The 26,287-nt window shown below is 42.5% G+C and overlaps 1 protein-coding gene across 1 annotated transcript in view; it reads left to right on the forward strand.

Moving 5' to 3' along the window:
- Positions 1-9,979: 9,979 nt before the first annotated feature.
- Positions 9,980-26,287, forward strand: part of LOC311147649 (plasma membrane calcium-transporting ATPase 3-like) — a gene marked incomplete at both ends in the record, with an annotated part of 28,060 nt that continues 11,752 nt past the window's right edge. The window contains 11 exons of the mRNA XM_084184378.1: positions 9,980-10,196; positions 15,782-15,979; positions 16,612-16,869; positions 17,168-17,293; positions 22,600-22,731; positions 23,506-23,556; positions 23,893-23,931; positions 24,355-24,516; positions 24,869-25,083; positions 25,374-25,616; positions 25,988-26,229. Coding sequence (XP_084040504.1) covers positions 9,980-10,196; positions 15,782-15,979; positions 16,612-16,869; positions 17,168-17,293; positions 22,600-22,731; positions 23,506-23,556; positions 23,893-23,931; positions 24,355-24,516; positions 24,869-25,083; positions 25,374-25,616; positions 25,988-26,229 — 1,883 coding nt within the window. The remainder of the gene's footprint in view (positions 10,197-15,781; positions 15,980-16,611; positions 16,870-17,167; positions 17,294-22,599; positions 22,732-23,505; positions 23,557-23,892; positions 23,932-24,354; positions 24,517-24,868; positions 25,084-25,373; positions 25,617-25,987; positions 26,230-26,287) is intronic.

Below are 26,287 nucleotides of genomic sequence, written 5' to 3' on the forward strand. Positions count from 1 at the left end.
CAAGGAAGAGTAAGTTCACATGCTAAATTCCTCTCCATCTTCTCTATCAATAGAGAGCAACAATAGGTCGTTGTTAGATAATCAAGTTATCTAATTAAGCTTTATTACCTAGGCTATCTTGAACACTTGAATATCCCCCAAATCTCAATTAGGAATGCATTTTTCAAAAGCATTTCTACTTTAATTTACTGTCCTCCTATTTCTCACCCACAATCACTACAATTGTTTCACCATAGAGATCCTATTTAATTACTAAAGGGGCTATGCCATGAACCCTCAAAGTTCCAGAATGGTATGATAATGGCAGCCATTTTGGTCAGGGGAAATCCAAACCAGTCTAATTGGAATTAATGGCAGTAAGAGAATAGGTAATGCATTTCCTGCTTTTACTTATTCAGGAAAATAAAAGTAAGGCAAGTGATATTGTTTATCTGAAATTGTGTAATAAAATATTGTCGCCCCAAAATATTGTCAAATAATTATAAATACATTTATACAGGTTTTATAGCCTACCAGTGTTCTGTATAAATAGCCTCTAAAATATATGTAAACAGACCATAGATGTCTCAGTGTTTGTTTTCTTGGAAAGCTGTGAGTGTTACAATATGATACAATATCAGTAGCCTACTTGTTGCATTTACAACTTGTCTAAATCCTATCATCAACTGATTTCAGACAGTGTATGGCTGTGGATTGACTGCATTGTTTGTATGGAATGTTGGCATATTGACAGTTAATTTGAAAAATGTATGGAATCATTAAACTAAAACTGCCTGACTAGCTAGCTAATAAACATAATGTGCAGATAATCTTACACAATATTTTATCACAGCACTGGCTGACCATGGCTGACCAAGTTCTTTACCATATTTGATAAAATGTTTAAAAAAGGTATAATCTTCGTAAATTATATTATCGGAAGGACTGGTGGAGTTATGTCGCACATGCAGCTAACAAAAACATATGGAAATGTCTGCTCTACACAAAATTACAACCAAATAATTGCAGCATTACCACAAAAATGGAAGATGACAGTGGAAGGGGGAAAAAGTAAGGAACTTGTCTATCGGCCTTGCATTAAAGAACATAATTGGTTAAAGAAAACTGCGATAAATAAAAAAGTATACCAGTTTCATTTAAGGACCAAAGGATTGACAGCCGTCCCAAATAGATTGCAAAATAGTTGCGAAGAGATTTTTGACGTACCGATTCCATGGCATAGTGTTTATGAACTGATACGCAAAACGACGCCGGATTCAAAACGTAGAATTTTTCAATTTAAATGATTATATAAAATTCTTGCTACCAATAGAATGTTATTTATATGGGGGATACAATCTTCCCAGATCTGCAGATTTAGCTGCGAAGAGACAGAATCATTAGATCATTTGTTTTGGTACTGTCCATTTGTAGCTTGTTTTTGGACACAGGTCCAGGAATGGCTAAAGCAGGGGTGTCAAACTCATTTTAGCTCAGGGGCCACATGGAGGAAAATCTATTCCCAAGTGGGCCGGACCGGTAAAATCATGGTATATATAACTTAAAAACAACAACTTCAGATTGTTTTCTTTGTTTTAATACTATCAACATAAAACATAAAGCTGGAGCCTGAGGACAGTGTGTCCAAAATAGTACAAGCACAACATCACTATTAATCATAAAACACCTCAAGTTTATTTGAAAATTCTAAAGAAAAAGAACACACAAACACACAATGCCTCAGTGATTCACAGAACTGTTTCACAGATCACAGAACTATATCAGGGTGTCATTTCTCAGGCAGAAATGTAGATACAAATAATGAAATCCTGTTCCCCAAACAAGTGCAAGAACCACAGAGTCAAGAATAGGTTAAATATACAAATAAATTAAAATCAATTAAAAACAATAGCACATCAACATAAAAACATAAAAACATATAAACATAAAGCTGGAGCCTGAGGACAGTGTGTCCAACAGCACAACATCACTATTAATCATAAAACACCTCAAGTTATTTGAAATTCTGAGGACAAACAACACACAAACACACAATGCCTCAGTGATTCACAGAAGTATATCACAGATCACAGAACTATATCAGGGTGTCTCATGCAGCACTTTAAGTGGGGTTGCATAGTTTATTTGACTCCTGATACCTGGCATCTTTTAGCTTTCACCAGCGCATCAATATCAGGCGTCACATCCTGAGTGGCAGCCAACTTCAGGATGTGATTCAAGTGCTTGTGCGTGAGCCTTGAGCGCAGCTTTGTTTTATTTATGCTCATTACAGAGAACTTGCTCACAAAGATATGTGGTTCCAAACATGCACAACAGTTTTGCAGCGAGGGCTGTCAAGTTGGGGTAACCTGGCAAGAGATTCTGATAAAATGTGTCCAAGCCAGCTGCAGCAAATTTGCCCTTCAAATCCGAGTCACACTGCAAGTCTATTATTTCAAGTTGGATGCTGACGGGCAGATCAGAGGGATTCACGGTTAATGGCGAACAAAAAACGTTGAAGTCTTTCTCCAGTTCACCAAAAATCTGAAAACGTTGCTCAAACTCCCTTAACAGTCCCGTTATTTTATCTTTGAACCGCTTCATGTCTGCCACATGTTGGGTCGCGCACACATTTTTCAGACAGGGGAAGTGAGCTGCATCACCACCGGCGAGTTGCGTCTCCCACAATGACAGCTTCAACTTGAAAGAACGTATGCTGTCATAATACTGCGTGGCAACTTTGTTGCACCCTTGCAGCTGTTTGTTCAAGTTATTCAGGTGCTCTGTAACATCCACCATAAATGCAAGGTCCTGCATCCATTCTGCGGAATGAAATTCTAACACTGGTTTGCCCTTTTCTTCCATGAACTGTTCAATTTCTTCTCGAAAATCAAAGAAACGCCTCAGCACAGCACCTCGGCTTAACCATCTTACCTCAGTGTGGTATGGCAGGCCATAGATGTGGTCTTTCTCTCTGAGAAGGCTGTCAAACTGACGTTGATTCAGGCTTCTGGATCGGATGAAATTAACTGTTTGGATAATATAATAATAATAATATAATAATAATATAATATAATAATATAATAATAATATAATAAAAATAATAACCACCTTCATGACGTTATCCATCTTTAATGACTTGCAACACAAAGCCTCCTGGTGCAAAATACAGTGAAAAGTCCAAAAATCACGTCCTCCATTTGCAGATTGCACTTTCTCTCTGAACTTTGTCACAACGCCTGCTTTTTTCCCGATCATTGAGGGCGCACCATCTGTAGCCAGGCTGACAGCGCGGGACCAGTCCACTCCGACCCTGTCCAGCGCGCTGACGAGTGCAGTGAAAATATCATCTGTCATCGGCACCAACTCCACGGTCAATGTGTCATCAACTCTGCGGATGAAAATGGCCAGTTGTGCAACATCTGTAATGTCCGTGCTTTCATCAATTGCAACCGAAAACGCAATAAATTACTTTACTTTTTGCTTCAACTGGCTGTCCAAATCCACTGAAAGATCGGAAATCCTGTCTGCAACTGTGTTTCTTGTCAGGCTGATATTTGCAAAAGCCTGGTGCTTTTCAGGGCACACAATCTCCGCTGCCTTCATCATGCATGTTTTTACAAATTCACCCTCACTAAATGGTTTTGAAGCCACTGCGATTTCATTAGCAATGAGGTAGCTAGCTTTCACTGCAGCGTCACTGATGTCTCGGCTGTGAGTAAACACAGACTGCTGTTTCTTCAGACCCGCCAACAGTTCATTCACCTCCTCTCTTCTCCGCTGTCCTTGAAAGTTGTCATATTTGTCGGCATGAAGACTCACATAGTGGCGACGAAGGTTATATTCTTTCAGCACTGCAACATGCTGTGAACACACCAAACATACAGCTTTCCCATTCAATTCCGTGAATAAATAGAAGGATGACAATTTTTCTTGGAACACTCTGCACTCTGCGTCCACTTTTCTCTTTTTTGACAGAGACATATTGGGGCAATGAGGGTGCAAAGCACATAATGTTAAAAGTAGAAGCCGTAATAAATATCGCGGGCAAAACAAAGTAGCTCATCCGGACTGGCTGCACTTGCTTGACCTATTTGCTCTTCCCCGGTATAAACAGTTTGCTTGCTTAACACAATTGCTATTGCGCTATCCAGTGGACACAATTGGAACAGCAGTTTCTTTTATTGAAAAATTGCAGCTCATTTTTATACTTTACAAAATCATCTCGCGGGCCGGATTAAACCCGTTTGCGGGCCGGACGTTTGACACCCCTGGGCTAAAGGATTGCAATATTTACCTGGAGCTAACCCTGCAGATAGAAGGCAACTTGTTCTGGGGAGAAGGACAGGAGAAATCTGATTATGATGAATGATCAGTGCATATCAACGGGACCAGAGAAACAACCTGTAATGTCTAGTAGGCTATGTAACACTATTATGCTCTGATTGTCTATTAATAATGTTCTGAAGCCTAAATGCTTAGCTAATTATTATGAAGATAATAAAAACATGTAGGGTACTAGGGGATAACTGCACCCCCCCACCCCCCCACCCCCCCCTCCCCCACCCGTAATTCACATTAAGACCACAAGATGTCACCAAATTATTTCCCCTGGCTGCCACTGCTCTTGCTCAACAAAAAATGACCTCTGTGTCATCACAACTTTCTGAGGTATTTCAACAAAACGATTTTGTGATAAATTGAACTAATTTTTTACAATTTTGAAAAAGTTGTAAAATATGAACAAATGAAGTTAGATCTATAATTTTTGTTCTATATATATATACAAGTAGGAAAGCATTAAGATAAATAATCCACTTGTTTAGAGAGAAAAATTTACATAATATTTTTGTAAAGTAGTAATATGTTGGATGAATGTGTTGGGGGCAACTTGCCCCCCTACTAGGGGATAACTGGCCCCTGGGAGCTAGTTACCCCTTTATGGTTATGAATGTGTTTCTACCTGTCATTTAGACAATGACTAGCCCAGTTAGCGCGAGTTTATGCTAACTTGCTAGCTAGGAACTTCACTAGCAGTAAATGCTAGCCAGCTAACTAATTAGCATAAGCTACTAGGAGTGCTAGCGAGCAACCTTACTACCAGATCGTCTGAGGTAAAATACAATAAAAAGATAACGTAACTTAATTGCAGTTGTAAATGTTTCCGCTAGTGACTGGTAGCTTTACAGTTCATGTTTCTTTATAGCCTTTTAGCTATTTTACACAGCATTTTATGTCATATACCTAGATAGCTAGCTACGTTTTTAAGAGAGAGCTTTTCAATTGGCATCTCTCCCCTTTTTTTCAGTCACAGGTGGGGACTGGATTAGGTGTGAGCAGTGCAGGAGGTGGGCTCATGAGTTGTGCTCCAATTTGACTGGGTTAGATTTAACACTTTGGCCTGAATGCAAGGCGTCACGTCTGGAGGAAACCTGGCACCATCCCTATGGTGAAGCATGGTTGTGGCAGCATCATGCTGTGGGGATGTTTTTCAGGGGCAGAGACTGGGAGACTAGTCAGGATCGAGGCAAATTGTTCTTTACCATTCGGCCATCAGATTTGCCACCAATGCTCCTTATAGGACACATCACTGCACTCTATACTCCTCTGTAAACTGGTCATCTCTGTATACCCGTCGCAAGACCCACTGGTTGATGCTTATTTATAAAACCCTATTAGGCCTCACTCCCCTTTATCTGAGATACCTACTGCAGCCCTCATCCTCCACATACAACACCCATTCTGCCAGTCACATTCTGTTAAAGGTCCCCAAAGCACACACATCCCAGGGTCGCTCCTGTTTTCAGTTTGCTGCAGCTAGAGACTGGAACGAGCTGCAAAAAACACTCAAACTGGACAGTTTTATCTCCATCTCTTCATTCAAAGACTCAATCATGGACACTCTTACAGACAGTTGTGGCTGCTTCGTGTGATGTATTGTTGGCTCTACCTTCTTGCCCTTTGTGCTGTTGTCTGTGCCCAATAATGTTTATACCATGTTTTGTGCTCCTACCATGTTGTGCTGCTGCCATGTTGCGTTGCTACCATGTTGTTGTCATGTTGTGTTGCTACTATGCTGTGTTGTCATGTGTTGCTGCCATGCTATGTTATTGTCTTAGGTCTCTCTTTATGTAGTGTTGTGGTGTCTCTCTTGTCGTGATGTGTGTTTTGTCCTATATTTTCATTTTATTTTAAATCCCAGCCCCAGTCCCCGCAGGAGGCCTTTTGCCTTTTGGTAGGCCATCATTGTAAATAAGAATTTGTTCTTAACTGACTTGCCTAGTTAAATAAAGGTTGAATAAAAAAATACGGAGCAAAGTACAGATAGATCCTTGATGAAAACCTGCTCCAGAGCGCTCAGGACATCAGACTGGGGCGAAGGTTCACCTTCCAACAGGACAACGACCCTAAGCACACAGCCAAGACAACGCAGGAGTGGCTTCGGGACGAGTCTCTGAATGTCCTTGAATGGCCCAGCCAGAGCCTGGACTTGAACCCGATCAAACATCTCTGGAGAGACCTGAACATAGCTGTGCAGCAATGCTCCCCATCCAACCTGAAAGAGCTTGAGAGGATCTGCAGAGAGGAATGGGAGAAACTCCCCAAATACAGGTGTGCCAAGCTTGTAGCATTATACCCAGGAAGACTCGAGGCTGTAATCGCTGCCAAAGGTGCTTCAACAAATTACTGAGTAATGGGTCTGAATACTTATGTAAATGTAATATTTCCGTTTATTATTTTTAATACATTTGCAAAAAAAATTAAAAAAAAAACTGTTTTTGCTTTGTTTTTATGGGGTATTGTGTGTAGATTGATGAGGGAAAAAACAATTTAAGCAATTTTAGAATAAGGCTCAGACAGTCTATCTAGGGATATAGTACCAATATTATTGTCTAATTGTACAGTCAGGGTGAGCAACGGGAGGGGTTGCAAGGAGGGATAGCTACGAGCATCAAACTCGGCAGTGGCAGCATCCATCCACCCCTCCCCCTCCTACCCATCGCATAGAACAGCCCATTTTAATGTTGCCATCACCGTAGGATGAGTCCGGTAAGCGAGGTATCTTTTCAGCATGTAGACCCAAATTCTTGCTCACCTATTGGAGCTTATGCTGTATTATCAGACAAAAAAAATAACAGCAACGAGAAACATTGGGAACAACGACAAGAACAGTAGGCCTAATAATATCAAATAGCTACCTGCAGTCCATAACCATTCATTTATGCAAACACGCTAATATCTACCCTCATCATTTAATTTTCTTCAGCATTAGAGGAATTTCACATAGGCCTAGACGTCTGCACAATTCTGTGCTCTACATTTTTATCTGCTGACCAGAAACAACAGATGGGACATCACGTCGGTATACATCCTTCAAACGTTTTTTCTCTGTCGGATTTGAAGTGAATTTGAAAGTGAAGAACATTGGATTTTCTGTTTTTCTAAACTCCCCGTTGACGTCCTTGGACATGGCCGGGTGAGTATTTTAACTCCGTTCAATGGTGTTTTTTGTATTATTATGATAGGCTAAGGATAATATTGCCTCAAAATGCCTCGTGATATTTGAATGATCTGTGAAAATGGCGATGATGTGCACCATTTATTTATTTTATCATTATTATTATTATTATTATACCTTTCTCGCTAGAAGGCTATTGATATATTATGGGACTGGTAGGCTATATAATACTGACAATCCATGAGATAAAATATAGCCTACTCATGCATCCAACACTGAACATACAGTGGCTACATTACCTTTATCAATATGAAATGCTATAAATGATCTAGGTAGGCTACATTAATGTTGTGGGCAACAGGAATAGATTATGATTCATTAGTAGGGCAGCACTGGCATCTGGAATATCTAAAATGTGGCGTATTCTGGGAATAGGGTATAGGCCTACCGGTCACTTCTATGATTTATGTCTGAATCCACAGAGAAGAGTTATTCTGCAAAGAAACCATAGCCGGTGTCTATCCGGTGATAACCTTGCAGTAGCCTAAACCAGCTCACAGATTAAATGTAGCACATTCACGCGGCCAGAATGTTATCGTTTTCCCACTATCAAGAAACGCAATATGTTCCAATCGTATTTTTCTATGTGCTGCAATTCCTCTGAAAGCTGTTGCCTCGAAAATGTGTTCTTATTCATGTTAGGCCCATCATACCCACTTCCACCTCTAGAAATTAAAAATAAAATATGAATTTAAGAAAAGGTGTATAATTCCATGCTTTGGTGTGCATTTCTATCGTAATGGAAGGATATCGCTGACAAAATAGATTTTTGTGCAGACCAAGGTTAACAACTGATATCTGAAGGTTACAAGTAAAGGGCACGGTGGATTTTGATAATGTACTAGAATAACACATGCTCCGTGTTGCAAGGGAAAGGGATGCATTTAAAAAATATGATATATAAAAACAATGCTTCCATTCGCTCTTTGATACTGTGGAAATATAAGAAAATCTTAGTATAATGCTTCGTGCCACGATGGAGGTGTTTTTACCCGCGCATCACTCGGAAGAGAGTATCCTCTGTATCCCAGATCGCTGAGCATCATGGCTGTGCGCGTCGCCTTCGTGAAACCCATTCTAGACATGGATTGGCTATTTCCATACGAGCGTGACGACGCTCGTTCAGAAGGCGGTACTGTGAGAACAAATATATTCTGGAAATGTGTTTACTGTTTGTGTTTAACCTTAAAAAATGTTCTTGAGATTTTGATGATTCCTGGGCGCATATAGTAGGCCTAATTTGTCATGTATGGGTGGAATAGCATCGAGGGAGTACAATTCACTGTTTGAAGATGATGACGAAAGGAGAATATTATGCAAAGCTAATTAATTATACAAAGTTTAGAATAGTGTAGCATTAGTAGGCTAAAAGCTTGTCAAATTCATTAGGGCCAAAATATTAAGCAAATCCCATGCACACCATCTGATTATTTGCGTAGGCCTTTAAAACATTGAATATAAAGTATAAAATCATAAGGAAATGTAAAGATTTCTTTGTAACGATTACAATTTCAAGTCACAATTCAACGATGTGACTTTGACTCATAGATACATAACAGTATCAGTCTTATAAAGATATTGTATATTTGCATGGGTTTTCATCCCAATGCCTTTCTCCTCCTATTTTTAGTATGAGCATTCAGGATGGTTATGTATGTCCCCCTGATCAGAGAGCCAACCCACTGTTAAGCTGTTTCAAGCCAGAGAGGCCTTAACCTCCTAAATCAATAAACTCCAAATCAATAGACCTCTTATAAATAAGTTATGGTGTCTGTTTTTTTGTTTTGTTTGTTTCTTCTCCCAGTGAAGCGGGGTGGGATTCCAGCAACTCCTATTGGCTCATTAGGAATTCTCTTTGGTGCAAATGATAGATCATATTTTCATGGCATAGTGACATCCTGCCAAGACCCTGAATTCCTTACATCTGAGAGTTATTTTGAGACATGGGTTTATAGTCTTTTAAGGGGACTAATCATTTTTTTTCTCTGTTGGCAAATGTTCACAATTTGAATGATGAAAGAATATTCTCTACAAAACCCCTTTTCTCCATCTTCTCCAGCCTCTAGGTAAATCCAACACTCCACCTTCTGAAGCATCTTACTCTTTACCCCCAAACGCTTGAGCTCTTCTTTTTATTTATCTCCTTACAAATATCTGTCTCTATGGATTGGTATCCCCCTATCATTTAGCTTGATGCCCTTTTCTCTTCTGTGGTTGTGAGACACACCAGATTAAGGTCTCTGGTGGAATAAACCACCGTCAAATCACACGACAAAAACATTTCCATATGTTCTTCCACACATGCCTTGATATGGAGAATCATAGAAGGGGCAGAGGAGGGAGTGGCATGGGGGAACATTAATCTAAAAATCACATAGTCAAGCATACCCCACATCCTACCCTGGCTCAGGCACTAAAGAAGTCCATCAGTGAATCATTGTTTTTTGAAGAATCAATACACTTCTATAACCACACATTATCATGGGGGACTTAGCCAATAGCTCGGTGGAGTTCAAACCCAAGAAGCGAGGTAGTGGAGGGGGAATGGAGGTCAACCATGCAGGGGACTTCGGGGCTACCCTGGAGGACCTGCGGGACCTTATGGAGCTGAGGGGTGCAGAAGCCATTCAGAAGATTCAGGAGAACTACACGGACACAGAGGGCCTCTGTCAGAGACTGAAGACATCCCCAGCCGATGGTGAGAGTCTCACTCAGACACACCACTCTCAGAGTGACATACTTCACTTGTAACACAATATGCACCTTATTAGTCTACCTTACCAATCAAATTGAAACCAATAGGTCAAATCAACTGGATTTTTTTTATGAAGAACCAGTTGATGATATTGTATGCCATAGCACCACTGCCATCGCATTTGCATAGACAGTTTCTACTTTACTCAATGTCATCATTTGTACTGTCCTCATCCGCCTGGTTTTCTATCTGTATTTTTGTATTCCCAACCCAGTCTGCCAGAACATGCTTTCATGTCGTTGCTAAGCTACAAAAGAATCAGCAATCTGGTGGGTGTGAGGCAGAGACAGACACCTCCTCTCATTCATCCTGCAGCAAACATCAAATCGGCCTGAGGAGAGATGCTCAAACCTATAAGAGCATTTCATGTTTTCAGCATAATTGCTTTATGTTCAACATTATAGTTTCAAATTATGTAATAAAAAAAAAAAAATCAGATGACCTTCAATTATACAAGTGCCTTACTGTTTTTCACCATATCATCTTAAACAGGGATTTTTGCTTATGCTGTTGAGTATGGAATGGGAACTTTCCGATTAATGTCGATTTCAGTTTCAATTTGAATCAGTGGAAATTAATAAGTAAAGAGCAAAGGAGTCTCATTTGTATTTGCATTTTTAAGAACAATTTTCAATATTCCTGTTTTTACAATTCAACACACCTCTAATATCTGCAAACTTTTATAATGATTACAAAATGATTTTTTATAATTCAGTAAAAATACATGTATGCTGTTTCAATAATCAAATCAAATTTTATTTGTCACGTACACAGATTTTCTGATGTAATCGCAGGTGCAGTGAAATGCTTAGTAGCTCCAACAGTGCAGCCATACCTAGCAATAAAAAAAACAATACACACATAATCCAGAAAGATTTAGAAATTAAGAAATATCAGAACGAGCAATGTCAGATACCGGACTATAAATATATATACACTACCTGTGACGAGGTGTGAATGAAGGAGTCAGGCGCAGGAGGTAAGATACCGAAGTCCAGAGTATTCTGTTTACATAAATCAAACGCCCCAAGCGTCAAACTAAACTATTACAAGGGAAAACATCCACCTTGGCATAAACACAGTGACTAGTAGCTCAACCAAGCTACACGCTCTCACAACAAACAATCACTCACAAAGACAAGGGGAACAGAGGGAACACTTATACACATACTAATTAGGGGAATGAGCACCAGGTGTGTGTGATTGACAAGACATGACAAGTGGGGTGATGAGAATGGGATCGGCAGTAGCTAGTACTCCGGTGACAACGAACGCCGAACGCCCCCCCCCCCCCCCCTCCCCGACGGACGCGCGGCTCCAGCAGGATGGAAATCCCTCAACAGGGAGAGATCGAGGATGTCCCGCCTTGGGACCCAGCACCGTTCCTCCGGACCGTACACCTCCCACTCCACGAGATACTGAAGACCCCCCACCCGACGCCTCGAATCGGACCGAGTACGCCAGGGCCCCCTCAATGTCCAGAGGAGGTGGAGTAACCTCCCGTACCTCAGATTCCTGGAGCGGACCAGCTACCACCGGCCTGAGGAGAGACACATGAAACGAGGGGTTAATACAGTAATGTCACCTCGTTTATTCTCCTCAGGACTTTAAACGGCCCCACAAACCGCGGGCTCAGCTTCCGGCAGGGCAGGCGGAGGGGCAGATTCCGGGTCGGGAGCCAGATCCGATCCCCCGGTACTTACACCGGGGCCTCCCTGCGGTGGCGGTTAGCGTTGGCCTTCTGACGACGCACGGCGCGCTGGAGGCGAATGTGGGCAGCGTCCCAAGTCTCCTCTGCGTGCCGAAACCAGTCATCCACCGCAGGAGCCTCGGTCTGGCTCTGGTGCCATGGTGCCAGGACCGGTTGGTAACCCAAAACACATTGGAAGGGTGTTAGGTTAGTGGAGGAGTGGCAGAGAGTTCTGAGCATATTCTGCCCGTGGCAGGAACACCGACCACTCCCCCGGCCGGTCCTGACAGTAGGTCCGCAGGAACCTACCCACATCTTGATTCACCCTTTCCACCTGCCCATTACTCTCGGGGTGAAATCCAGAGGTCAGGCTGACCAAGACCCTCAGACGTTCCATGAACGCCTTCCAGACTCTAGACGTGAACTGGGGACCTCGGTCGGACACTATATCCTCTGGTACCCCGTAGTGCCGGAAGACGTGAGTAAACAGAGCCTCCGCAGTTTGTAGGGCCGTGGGGAGACCGGGAAGAGGAAGGAGGCGGCAGGATAGTGGTGTTACCTTGGGAGAGGGGAAGATCAGTGAGAAAATCAATACTCAGATGAGACCATGGTCGTTGTGGAACTGGTAAAGGTTGTAGCTTACCCGCTGGGAGGTGCCTAGGTGCCTTACTCTGGGCGCACACTGAGCATGAGGAAAGATACACCCTCACGTCCTTAGCCAAGGTAGGCCACCAGTACTTCTCGGTCAGGCAACGCATTGTACGACCGATACCAGAGGAGGGTGACGTGTGTGCCCAGTAGATCAGACGATCACGGATAAGCACAGGCACATACTGCAGCCCAGCTGGACACTGCGGTGGAGATGAATCTGTGCGTAATGCCTGTGCTATATCTGCGTCCATCGCCCATACTACCGGCGCCACAATAGATGAGGCCGGGAGTATGGGGGTGTTGTCTCTGGGCCTCTCCTCTGTGTCATACAGCCGAGACAGTGCGTCTGCCTTCACGTCCTTCGTACCCGGAATGTATGAGAGTGTGAAATCAAACCGGGTAAAGAAGAGGGCCCACCTGGCCTGGCGAGGATTCAGCCTCCTTGCTGCCCGAATGTACTCGTGGTCTGTCCAGACGAGGAAAGGGTGTTTCGCCCCTTCGAGGCAATGTCTCCACACCGTCAAAGCTCGGACAACAGCCAGCAGCTCCCGATCACCAACGCCGTAGTTCTGCTCCGCCAAGCTGAGCTTCTTAGAGAAGAAGGCACAGGGGCGGAGCTTGGGTGGCGTGCCCGAGCGTTGGGATAAGACAGCTCCTATCCCTACCTCGGACGCATCCACCTCCACTACGAACGGTAGTGATGGATCGGGGTGAGCCAGTACCGGGGCTGAGGTGAACAAACCCTGCAATCTACTGAAGGCCAAATCAGCCTCAGCAGACCAGCGGAGCCAGGACAGCCCACCCTTCAACAAGGAGATAATGGGAGCTGCGACCTTGCCAAAGCCCCGAATAAACCTTCGATAGTAGTTGGCAAAGCCAAGGAAGCGCTGCACCTCCTTTACTGTGGTTGGAGTCGGCCAATTACGCACGGCTGCAATGCGGTCTCCCTCCATCTCCACACCTGTGGTGGTAATGCGATATCCAAGGAAGGAGACTGACTGCTGGAAAAACTCACACTTCTCTGCCTTAGGCATAAAGATAATTTTCCAGCAGTCGGACCAGTACCTTGCGAACCAGGGACACATTCTTTGCAACCCTGTCTAGGTCAGCATCCCGGAGTCGCCTCTTCACTGTTGACGTTGAGACTGGTGTTTTGCGGGTACTATTTAATGAAGCTGCCAGTTGAGGACCTGTGAGGCGTCTGTTTCTCAAACTAGACACTCTAATGTATTTGTCCTCTTGCTCAGTTGTGCACCGGGGCCTCCCACTCCTCTTTCTATTCTGGTTAGAGCCAGTTTGCGCTGTTCTGTGAAGGGAGTAGTACACAGCGTTGTACGAGATCTTCAGTTTCTTGGCAATTTCTTGCATGGTATAGCCTTCATTTCTCAGAACAAGAATAGACTGACGAGTTTCAGAAAAAAGTTATTTGTTTCTGGCCATTTTGATCCTGTAAACAAACCCACAATTGCCGATGCTCCACATACTCAACTAGTCTCAAGAAAGCCAGTTTTATTGCTTCTTTAATCAGCACAACAGTTTTCAGCTGTGCTAACATAATTACAAAAGGGTTTTCTAATGATCAATTAGCCTTTTAAAATGATACATTTGATTTAGCAAACACAACGTGCCATTGGAACACAGGACTGATGGTTGCTGATAATGGGCCTCTTTACGCCTATGTAGATATTCCATTAATAATCAGCCGTTTCCAGCTACAATAGCCATTTACAACATTAACAATGTCTACACTGTATTTCTAATCAATTTGATGTTATTTTAATGGACATTTCTTTAGAAATCAAGGACATTTCTAAGTGACCCCAAACTTTTGAAAGGTAGTGTACATCTAATATCCAAAAGTTCTTTCCAGGTGTAGGTAATAATAAAATAAACGTTCTGAGCAAATAATATAAGAAATTACACACAAAAAACTATAGTGAATACTGCAAAGTTGGATAGGAGCTAGAAACAGAGCGATCGTGTCTGTCGGCACCATCTTGTTAGGGAGATCAAGAGGATTTGTTCATGAACCTTTCATTACCATAGAAACGGTAAGAATATTGTCTGAATTAGTAAAAGGTGTATTTTCACAAATAGGTTCCTTTCAGATGAATTAAAATGTGCATATCTCCTCAACCTGAGATGTTCCTACTCACGTGTCTTTTTATCATCAGACTGTTTCACACAATTTCTGAACTTGGTCAAGGTCAAATGGAGTGCTGTGTGCAGTGCAGGCCTAGCTCTGGTTATAGTGCGACTACATTTTGACTACACCACGAAATGGGATTGTGTGAAAAAGAAACAGATAAAGAGAGAGGGAGAGAAAGAGATACAGAGAGAGTGATGACTGGGTTGCCAGTAGCAGCAGGTGACGTTTGGCAGGGGAGGACATGAGGAGTGTGCTTGCCAGAGCACACACCCCACAGAGAAGCAGACACACTGACTTAGCCATCTGTGCTGTTCCCACCCCATCTATCTCACTTCACCAAGAGAGCACCCAGCACTCAAACATTTATATGTCTGTCATAGGATTCATGTGAGCGAGTGAGTCTATTGAAATGTACATTTACATAAATAATTGTATGATGCCTTAGGCTGTGTTCTGTCTGCTCTAATGTAGACATTGTGATAGCAATTTATTTGAATGCTCTGTCATAATGCCTACACAAGGCTATAAGAAACATGGCCTAAACTGTCATGATCTCAAGTATTATGACCACGTCCAATGTAATGTGGTCCTCTGTAGCTCAATTGGTAGAGCATGGCGCTTGTAACGCCAGGGTAGTGGGTTCGATCCCCGGGACTACCCATACGTAAAAATGTATGCACACATGACTGTAAGTCGCTTTGGATAAAAGAGTCTGCTAAATGGCATATTATATTATTATTATTAATGTAATGACTGTTTATGACAACAGTATTTCACAAGGCCAGTTTCTAATATGAACCTATCATGAAGTGTTACACACTGACTTTGTGAAGCATGATGCACTGAAACTCAAGGCAGAGACCTGCAATTTGACAAATGTTTAGTCTTATGTAGGCATCCTGACAGAACTACCCCCTTACCTACTGAATTCACGCAAGACTCTAATGCCCTCTAGTAGCGTTTTACATAAAATCCAGTGAGGTAAATGAAGGGATGCCATGCACCATGTTCAGTAGCAGTATTCCCTCTCCTCTCTAGGCCTATCGGACAACCCGTCAGACCTGGAGAAGCGTGGCCTGGTGTTTGGCCAGAACTTTATCCCTCCTAAGAAGGCCAAGTCGTTCCTGGAGCTGGTCTGGGAGGCCCTACAGGATGTCACTCTCATCATCCTGGAGATAGCTGCCATCATCTCCCTCGCACTGTCCTTCTACCAACCACCCGGAGAGGAGAGCGAAGGTAGGTGTGACTGACTGTCCAGGTATCGAACTTGGGCCTTCCGCATGCCTTAAGAAAGCATTAGCCCTCTGAGCTAATGCCTAGGCATTACCTCTGGGAGCTAACACCACCCGGAGAGGTCTCTTCACAGTCCCCAAGTCCAGAACAGACTACGGGAAATGCACAGTACTACATAGAGCCATGACTAAATGGAACTCTATTCCACATCATGTAACTCAGTCAATCAGTAAAATCAGATTTAAAAAACAGATACAACTACACTTTATGGAACAGCTCGGACTGTGAAGAGACACACACACACACACAGCATTTGCAAACACATGCTAACACGCACTCTACACACACACATTTTAATATTGTTATTTTGCTGTATTATTGATTTTGTATTGTGATTGGACCCCAGGAAGAGTAGCTGCTGCCTTGGCAGCCACTAATGGGGATCCGTAATAAAAACAAATACAAAACACAAGTTTTCAGTTCTATCAGTTAAGGTAACTCATCAGATGAGCAGAGTTCTATCTTCCCTAATTTTACTGCCCCCTCTCTTTCTCTCTCTATCTCTGCCGTCTCTTTCTTTCTCTCTCTCTCTGTCATCTTTCTTTCTATTTCTCTCTCTCCCTCTCTCTCTGCAGCGTGTGGGAACGTGGCGTCCGGTGCGGAGGACGAGGGCGAGGCGGAGGCTGGCTGGATCGAGGGCGCAGCCATCTTGCTGTCTGTAGTCTGTGTGGTGCTGGTGACGGCCTTCAATGACTGGAGCAAGGAGAAACAGTTCCGGGGGCTGCAGAGCCGCATCGAGCAGGAGCAGCGATTCGCCGTGGTGCGGAACGGTACCGTCATCCAGATCCCCGTGGCCGAAATGGTGGTTGGGGACGTGGCCCAAATCAAATATGGTCAGTCCAGGCTCAGGAAAGGTCACCTGATGTATTATACCTTGTTAGACTATCTACGTAGCTACCTGTGTAAAATGCATTTGTAGTTGCTTCTATCTTACAAAAGGTCTATTAAGAATTAAACTTTCATAACAACTCACTTGGTCCTTATAACAGCAACCACATAATACATTAAACATATCTGGTATTGTGTAGACTTTTATTAAGCAGTTATAACTATGTTTGGATCTTTATAATTCCGTATAGATCCTTATAAGTCTCTGGTCCCATGTCTCCTCCTGCTCCTGCTCCTACACAGGCGATCTCCTGCCTGCTGATGGGATACTGATACAGGGAAACGACCTGAAGATCGATGAGAGCTCGCTGACAGGAGAGTCTGACCATGTAAAAAAGTCTGTTGACAAGGACCCTATGTTGCTGTCTGGTGAGTTGTTTGCATATAATACAGTAGTCATGTTACAGTCGGGAGACAGAGGCCATGCTAGGGGTGTTTGCCTCTGTGCGGTGTGTGTGTGTTCTAAGTGCGTTCTTATGCGTGTACTTTTTTTTCTGACTGATGAGCTGCCTGAGTGAATGGCCTGTCTAATGTGTCAGTATGCTAGCTGCAATGCCGAGAGGAGAAATCTCATTGCCTCTCCCAGTAAGAGAGTGAATCCTCCCTGTTCCCTGGAGCCTGACAAGGCTAATCGGATTGTAGCCTCTGGTCAGCTTCCTGAGCACTGGGTCATGGATCCATTAGACCCACAGGACACCCTCTCTCATCCTTTTCCCAATAATGATACTCGGAACTGGACTCTGCTACTAACTCCATAGGTCCACTGACTGGCTAGGCCTATGCAGAGATCTAAAAGAAGAGCATGCTATTGTGATCATGGTGTAGCAGCCTCATCCACATTGCTGTGATGGCGCAGAAGAACAAGTATTGAAAGTATTCAGATGCAGGTTTAGAAATATGTATGATACAATTGGTCAGTTATTTCATCAAGCAATATACAGTGGGGGAAAAAAGTATTTAGTCAGCCACCAATTGTGCAAGTTCTCCCACTTAAAAAGATGAGAGAGGCCTGTAATTTTCATCATAGGTACACGTCAACTATGACAGACAAATTGAGAAAAGAAATTCCAGAAAATCACATTGTAGGATTTTTAATGAATTTATTTGCAAATTATGGTGGAAAATAAGTATTTGGTCACCTACAAACAAGCAAGATTTCTGGCTCTCACAGACCTGTAACTTCTTCTTTAAGAGGCTCCTCTGTCCTCCAATCGTTACCTGTATTAATGGCACCTGTTTGAACTTGTTATCAGTATAAAAGACACCTGTCCACAACCTCAAACAGTCACACTCCAAACTCCACTATGGCCAAGACCAAAGAGCTGTCAAAGGACACCAGAAACAAAATTGTAGACCTGCACCAGGCTGGGAAGACTGAATCTGCAATAGGTAAGCAGCTTGGTTTGAAGAAATCAACTGTGGGAGCAATTATTAGGAAATGGAAGACATACAAGACCACTGATAATCTCCCTCGATCTGGGGCTCCACGCAAGATCTCACCCCGTGGGGTCAAAATGATCACAAGAACGGTGAGCAAAAATCCCAGAACCACACGGGGGGACCTAGTGAATGACCTGCAGAGAGCTGGGACCAAAGTAACAAAGCCTACCATCAGTAACACACTACGCCGCCAGGGACTCAAATCCTGCAGTGCCAGACGTGTCCCCCTGCTTAAGCCAGTACATGTCCAGGCCCGTCTGAAGTTTGCTAGAGTGCATTTGGATGATCCAGAAGAGGATTGGGAGAATGTCATATGGTCAGATGAAACCAAAATAGAACTTTTGGTAAAAACTCAACTCGTCGTGTTTAGAGGACAAAGAATGCTGAGTTGCATCCAAAGAACACCATACCTACTGTGAAGCATGGGGGTGGAAACATCATGCTTTGGGGCTGTTTTTCTGCAAAGGGACCAGGACGACTGATCCTTGTAAAGGAAAGAATGAATGGGGCCATGTATCGTGAGATTTTGAGTGAAAACCTCCTTCCATCAGCAAGGGCATTGAAGATGAAATATGGCTGGGTCTTTCAGCATGACAATGATCCCAAACACACCGCCACGGCAACGAAGGAGTGGCTTCGTAAGAAGCATTTCAAGGTCCTGGAGTGGCCTAGCCAGTCTCCAGATCTCAACCCCATAGAAAATCTTTGGAGGGAGTTGAAAGTCCGTGTTGCCCAGCGACAGCCCCAAAACATCACTGCTCTAGAGGAGATCTGCATGGAGGAATGGGCCAAAATACCAGCAACAGTGTGTGAAAACCTTGTGAAGACTTACAGAAAACGTTTGACCTGTGTCATTGCCAACAAAGGGTATATAACAAAGTATTGAGAAACTTTTGTTATTGACCAAATACTTATTTTCCACCATAATTTGCAAATAAATTCATAAAAAATCCTACAATGTGATTTTCTGCATTTTTTTTCCTCATTTTGTCTGTCATAGTTGACGTGTACCTATGATGAAAATTACAGGCCTCTTTCATCTTTTTAAGTGGGAGAACTTGCACAATTGGTGGCTGACTAAAGACTTTTTCCCCCCACTGTACACAATTCCATTTTCTTATCATTGATGTTTTTTTCCAGTATGTACCTGTCACGCTTACATACCTCACTTGATGTTTGGGCCACAGCACACTGGATGAATGCAAACTCTGTAAATGCAGGGGAATTGATCAGTTCCAGTTTAAATACATTCACTTTACTTGGTCTGACCATCTACATGCTGTGGTTTAGTGCACATATTAATCACAGTCCCAAGCCATTGCATATTTAAGCAATAACAAACATCAAACATATTTAGCAGTATTCTGCACTATTACTGATTGTTCTTTCTCACAGAGAGCTATTCCACTCCCTGGTTATTGAACAATCCCTGGTCTCTTGTGATAGAGTAGTTTAATTAATGGGAACATAATGAAGCTCTGCTGTACAAAAGTAATTAGATCACCGGTCAGTAGGAAATACAGAGGAAAGTGACCTTAGAAAGTGATTAAAAAAGACAAACTACAGTAGTTTCAGATTGGTGAGTGTAATTCTGCATTGACCCTGGATTTGAATCTGCGTTCCCAATGGCACACCTCACTCAAGCCAACCATGCAAAACTCTAGAGCAAGAAAGCTAGCTAGTCACTCCAGGAATGAGATTTGGCTTTTAGGTCTTAGGGAAGATGACGTCATTGTGTAATGTAAACTTAGCCGTCCACTATATCTACACTGAACAAAAATATAAACGCAACATGTAAAGTGTTGGTCCCATGTTTCATGAGCTGAAATAAAAGATCCCAGGAATTTTCCATATGCACAAAAACCTTATTTCTCTCAAAATGTTTGCACAAATTTGTTTACATCCCTGTTAGTGAGCATTTCTCTTTTGCCAAGATAATCCATCCACCTGACAGGTGTGGCATATCAAGAAGCTGATTAAACAGCATGATCATTACACAGGTGCCCCTTGTGCTAGGGACAAAAAAAAGGCCACTCTAAAATTTGCAGTTTTGTCACACAACACGCCACGGATGTCTCATGTTTTGAGGGAGCGTGCAATTGGCATGCTGACTGCAGGAATGTCCACCAGAGCTGTTGCCAGAGAACTGAATGTTAATTTCTCTACCATAAGCCGCCTCCAACGTTGTTTTTGAGAATTTGGCAGTACAGTGCCTTCAGACATTATTCATACCCCTTGACTTATTCCACATTTTGTTGTGTTACAGCTTGAATTCAAAATGGATTAAATATATTGTTTTTCTCACCCATCTACACACAATACCCCATAATGACAAAGTGAAAACATGTTTTTAGAAATGTTTGCACATTTATTGAAAATGAAATACAGAAACATCTCATTTACATAAGTATTCACACCCCTGAGTCAATACATGTTAGATTCACCTTTGGTAGTGATTACAGATGTGAGTCTTTCTGGGTAAGTCTCTAAGAGCTTTGCACACCCGGATTGTACAATATTTGCACATTATAATTTTTTTAATTCTTCAAGCTCTGGCAAGTTGGTTGTTGATCATTGCTAGACTGACATTTTCAAGTCTTGCCATAGATTTTCAAGCCGATTTAAGTCAAACTTTAACTAGGCCACTCAGAAACATTAAATGTCATCTTGGTAAGCAACTCTAGTGTATATTTGGCCTTGTGTTTTAGGTTATTGTCCTGCTGAAAGGTGAATTCATCTTCCAGTGTCTGGTGGAAAGCATACTGAACCAGGTTTTCCTCTAGGATTCTGCCTGTCCTTAACGATTACAAGCATACCCAAAACATGATGCAGCCCCCACTAAGCTTGAAAATATGGCGAGTGGTACTCAGTAATGTGTTGTATTGGATTTGTCCCCAACATAACACTTTGTAGTCATGGCTTTGCCATATGTGCAGTATTACTTTAGTGCCTTGTTGCAAACAGGATGCATGTTTTGGAATAATTTTCTTCTGTACAGGCTTCCTTCTTTTCATTCGGTCAATTAGGTTAGTATTGTGGAGTAACTATAATGTTGTTGATCAATCCTCCGTTTTCTCCTATCGCAGCCATTAAACTCTGTAACTGTTTTAAAGTCACCATTGGCCTCATAGTGAAATCACTGAGCCTGTGTTTTTGTAGTGACTCGGTGTATTGATACAGCATCCAAAGTGTAATTAATAACTTCACCATGCTCAAAGGGATATTCAATATCAGCTTCTTTTTCTTTTACTCATCCATCAATAGGTGCCCTTCTTTGCGAGGCATTGGAAAACCTCCCTGGTCTTTGTGTTTGAAGTTCACTGCTCGACTGAGGGACCTTACAGATAATTGTATGTGTGGGGTACAGAGATGAGGTAGTCATTCAAAAATATTGTTAAACACTACTATTGCACACAGAGTGAGTCCATGCAACTTATTATGTGACTTGTTAAGCATATTTTTACTCCTGAACTTATTTAGGCTTGCCATAACAAATGGGATGAATACTTATTGACTCAAGACATTTTAGATTTTCATTTTTAATTAATTAAAACATTTGAAAAACATCATTCCACTTTGACATTATGGGGTATTGTGTGCAGGCCAGTGACACTAATTCTAAATTTAATCCATTTTAAATTCAGGCTGTAACACAACAAAATGTGGAAAAAGTCAATGAGTGTGAATACTTTCTGAAGGCACTGTACGTCTAACCGGTCTCACAACCGCAGACCATGGCGTCGTGTGGGCGAGCGGTTTGCTGATGTCAACGTTGTGAACAGTGCCCCATGGTGGTGGTAGGCTTATGGTATGCACAGAAATACCGTGACTAGATCCTGAGGCCCAATGTGAGGCCCATTTTTTTGAAGGTATCTGTGACCAACAGATGCATATCTGTATTCCCAGTCATGTGAAATCCATAGATTAGGGCCTAATTAATTTATTTCAATTGACTGATTTCCTCATATGAACTGTAACTCAGTAAAATCTTTGAAATTGTTGCATGTTGCGTTTATATTTTTGTTCAGTATACATCATAGAAATAAACACTTTTGAAAACATGATTTTTCTGCAATAACAATCTTTGAACACCATATCTTTGCAAACATTATTAATGGACATTTTCTCTTCTGTTTGAGGTGCCATATAAATAAAGGTACTCTGTTTAATATAGTGTTGATAACTGTGAGTTATTTCCATGCCTATTTATGAATGTAATCTTTGTGTCCCCTTAGGAACTCATGTGATGGAAGGCTCTGGAAAGATGCTGGTTACTGCTGTGGGGATCAACTCTCAAACTGGAATCATCTTCACTCTACTGGGGGCTGGAGAGGGGGAGGGGGAGGAGGAGAAGAAAGACAAGAAAGGTAAGATAATAAGACAAGCTTAAGTTGTAAAGACCTTAAGACGTTGGTATCATTGGTATAAAAGCAAATATAGTAGCCTACATTTGAATCTCAGTACATATAGCAGGGATGCTTAATATGGATAAATACTGTACATGGCTGTATTTACGTATGATTGACTTACAATCTCTGTTTCTTATACTGTATATACAAAGACAGACATGTATAAGTATCAAATAAATAAATACAAAAGAAAATAAATCATGCATTGGCATTTTCAATAGGTGTGTTGAAATGATCCTCCGTTTAGCTGTGAGTCATTCAAGACCTGAAGTTACTTCTGCTGAGAAAGAGAGAGCAGAGCGTCTCTGAGCTGTACAGCGTACATTTACAGTACATGGGCAGAGACTTTCCTCCCTGTCTCCCTCTCCTTGATATGAAGAGAGCGGTAGCTAGCTAGCTGTTTAATAATTATATCCAGTAAAAGCATAGCAGTCTGCAGAGCGATCAATAATTGAATGGAAAGAGAGGGAGCAAGAAGGAGATGGGGTTACACAGACAGGGAAGCCTCTGGTAAGGACCAAGCTTCACAATGTAGACCACAGAAAGATATGATGCAATGGTTGACTTATTTACTGCTCCTGAGGTCTCATTCATTCATTTTGATCCATTCCTTTTTTCTGTTGTTTCTGTTGCCCATCCTTTTTTGTGATTTGATTGTTTTTGTCTCTTAATTTGATAAGATCTCTTATTGTCCCTGTCCCTATCTCAAATCCCAAACCACTATCCCGTCAGAGGGCAATAATACCCCTGCAGTCGAAGCAAAACAGATCAGCATCACGAATGGTAGGTGTTTCCCCTATTAGACTAGTTAGATTGATGAAGGGATTTGCTAGAGATATTTCATGGGACTTCCATGGGAAATTGTGGGCCCCTAACGTAATTGGAAAAAAAGTACAAACTGTAAACATATTTTGAAAAGTATGTTTAACATGTTGATATGTCATTGCGATTTCTTCACATGTTTCTGTCACTTTCATTTTGTCTATTCATTTTCCCATTCGATTTTTACTTCTTTCGGGGGGTTAAAATGGGAGCAATGTTTGCCTCCCATGCAGCATTATGTCTGTCACATTCAGCTGTATCAGTCTAGATATTTATCTCTCTCTCACTCAATCGCAGGTAAGCAAGATGGGACATTGGAAAACAATCAGAACAAAGGTAAGAAACAGTGGGATTTCAAGGCAGATTAATCATCCCTCATTTCAAATAGGCTGCCATATATAAATAGTTTGGGGAACTATACGAACAACTGATGGTATGAGGTAATAATTTATACCAAATATTTATATAGAACATTTTTACTTCTCAAATAAGATGGAAGCAATCTCTTGATTTATGTTGAAAACATCTTACCTGCACCTGTAAATGTTATAATAATGGATTGTATGTATACAGCGCTTTCTATTAGGTCTCAAAGGGCTTTACATCCTATAGGAAGCACTCCATGTTACAGTTGCATACTGTAGCACCAACCTGGGGGAAGCACGGCAGCCATTTTGTGCCGCAACGCTCACCACACCTTTAGTCTTTTCTCTAACCGTCCTAACCACTCCCTAACTTTGTGACAACCCCCAACCTTAGCCAAGAAACAGGATGAGGCTGTTGCCATGGAGATGCAGCCCCTGAAGAGCGCTGAAGGAGGGGAGGTGGAAGCGGAGAAGAAAAAGGGCAACGTGCCTAAAAAAGAGAAGTCTGTGCTCCAGGGCAAACTCACTAAACTGGCCGTGCAGATCGGGAAGGCAGGTGAGGGCTGACTAAAGCATTCAGCATCTCTTTTCTGCTGGCCTGCTTGTTCACTTTGACTTGACCTGTGAATACACAAGGTATACACTGCTGACAAGCTCTTCACATTTTCCTTTGAACTAAGGAGCCATTTTTTAAAAAATTTTAGTCATTTAGCAGACGCTCTTATCCAGAGTGACTTACAGTTAGTGAGTGCATACATTAATTTTTTTCCATACTGGCCCCCCGTGGGACTCGAACCCACAACCCTGGCGTTGCAAACACCATGCTCTACCAACTGAGCTACCAACTGAGCTACACAGGGCCATGTCTAAATGGTCGTGTCTGAGTGTCTGTCTGTCCGCTTTCGCAGGTCTGGTCATGTCAGCCATCACAGTGATCATCCTGGTGATGTACTTTGTGATCGAGACCTTTGTGGTTCAGGGCCGGGAGTGGCTCACTGAGTGTACCCCCGTCTATGTGCAGTACTTTGTCAAGTTCTTCATCATCGGCGTCACAGTGCTGGTGGTGGCTGTGCCTGAAGGGCTGCCGCTGGCTGTCACTATATCACTGGCCTACTCTGTCAAGGTGAGGGGAATAAGCTGTGTGTGTGTGTGTGTGTGTGTGTGTGTGTGTGTGTGTGTGTGTGTGTGTGTGTGTGTGTGTGTGTGTGTGTGTGTGTGTGTGTGTGTGTGTTGCTGCAGACATTATGTGACAATCATGTTAAATCACATTTTTGCTCGAGTATCCTCCATGTGGCAAAATCAAGGCACGATTACACTATATATTGTGCATGCAGCTGAATTGTATTGTAGTTTCTCAGGTGTAGGCCTAACAGTAAGATTCCTCTCCGTCTGTTTCCTCCTCCTTCCCTATAGAAAATGATGAAGGACAATAACTTGGTGCGCCACCTGGATGCCTGTGAGACCATGGGCAATGCCACAGCCATCTGCTCTGACAAGACGGGCACCCTCACTACCAACCGCATGACCGTGGTGCAGGCCTACGCGGGCGACCAGCACTTCCACATGGTCCCACACCCTGACCAGATGAATCCTATGGTGCTGGACACGCTCGTAAACGCCATAGCTGTCAACAGCGCCTACACCTCAAAGATTATGGTGAGAGGGTGGATTATGAAAGACAGATACTGTAGATACCTGCACACTGTTGAATGCTCCTACATATGTCTGCAGTGCTAACGGGACACAGCTAGATTTTTTCTGTTTATCCAGTGTAGTTTAGTTGGATATTTACATATTTATTGGCCATTTGGATGGAAACTCATTTTGTTCATGTCAGCACGACATACAGTAGCTAAAACAATTCATAGAATTCAGAATTTACATATTTACATACACATTTACATACAAATTATATCGCCTTACCTTTTCTTTTCCTTCTTGTCTTTGACTCATTTTGCCCAGTCTGTTATTTACAGCCACATCTATTGAGCGGGGGGGGAATGGTAACTTCATATTTTATCCCTTAGCCCCCAGATAAGGAGGGAGGCCTACCCAAGCAGGTGGGCAACAAGACAGAATGTGCCCTACTTGGCTTCGTCCTGGACCTGAAAAGGGACTATGCCCCCGTGAGGGAACAGATCCCTGAGGAGAAGCTCTACAAGGTCTACACCTTCAACTCGGTGCGCAAGTCCATGAGCACAGTGGTGCAGCTGCCCGATGGATCCTTCCGCCTCTACAGCAAGGGGGCCTCTGAGATCCTGCTCAAGAAGTAAGTCTGACTCCGAAGCTGAAGAAGTCGGAAAAGTCATTTTTCTGTTAATCACGCT

Source organism: Coregonus lavaretus, assembly GCF_964263955.1.
Source record: "Coregonus lavaretus genome assembly, chromosome: 20".
Taxonomy (NCBI): domain Eukaryota; kingdom Metazoa; phylum Chordata; class Actinopteri; order Salmoniformes; family Salmonidae; genus Coregonus; species Coregonus lavaretus.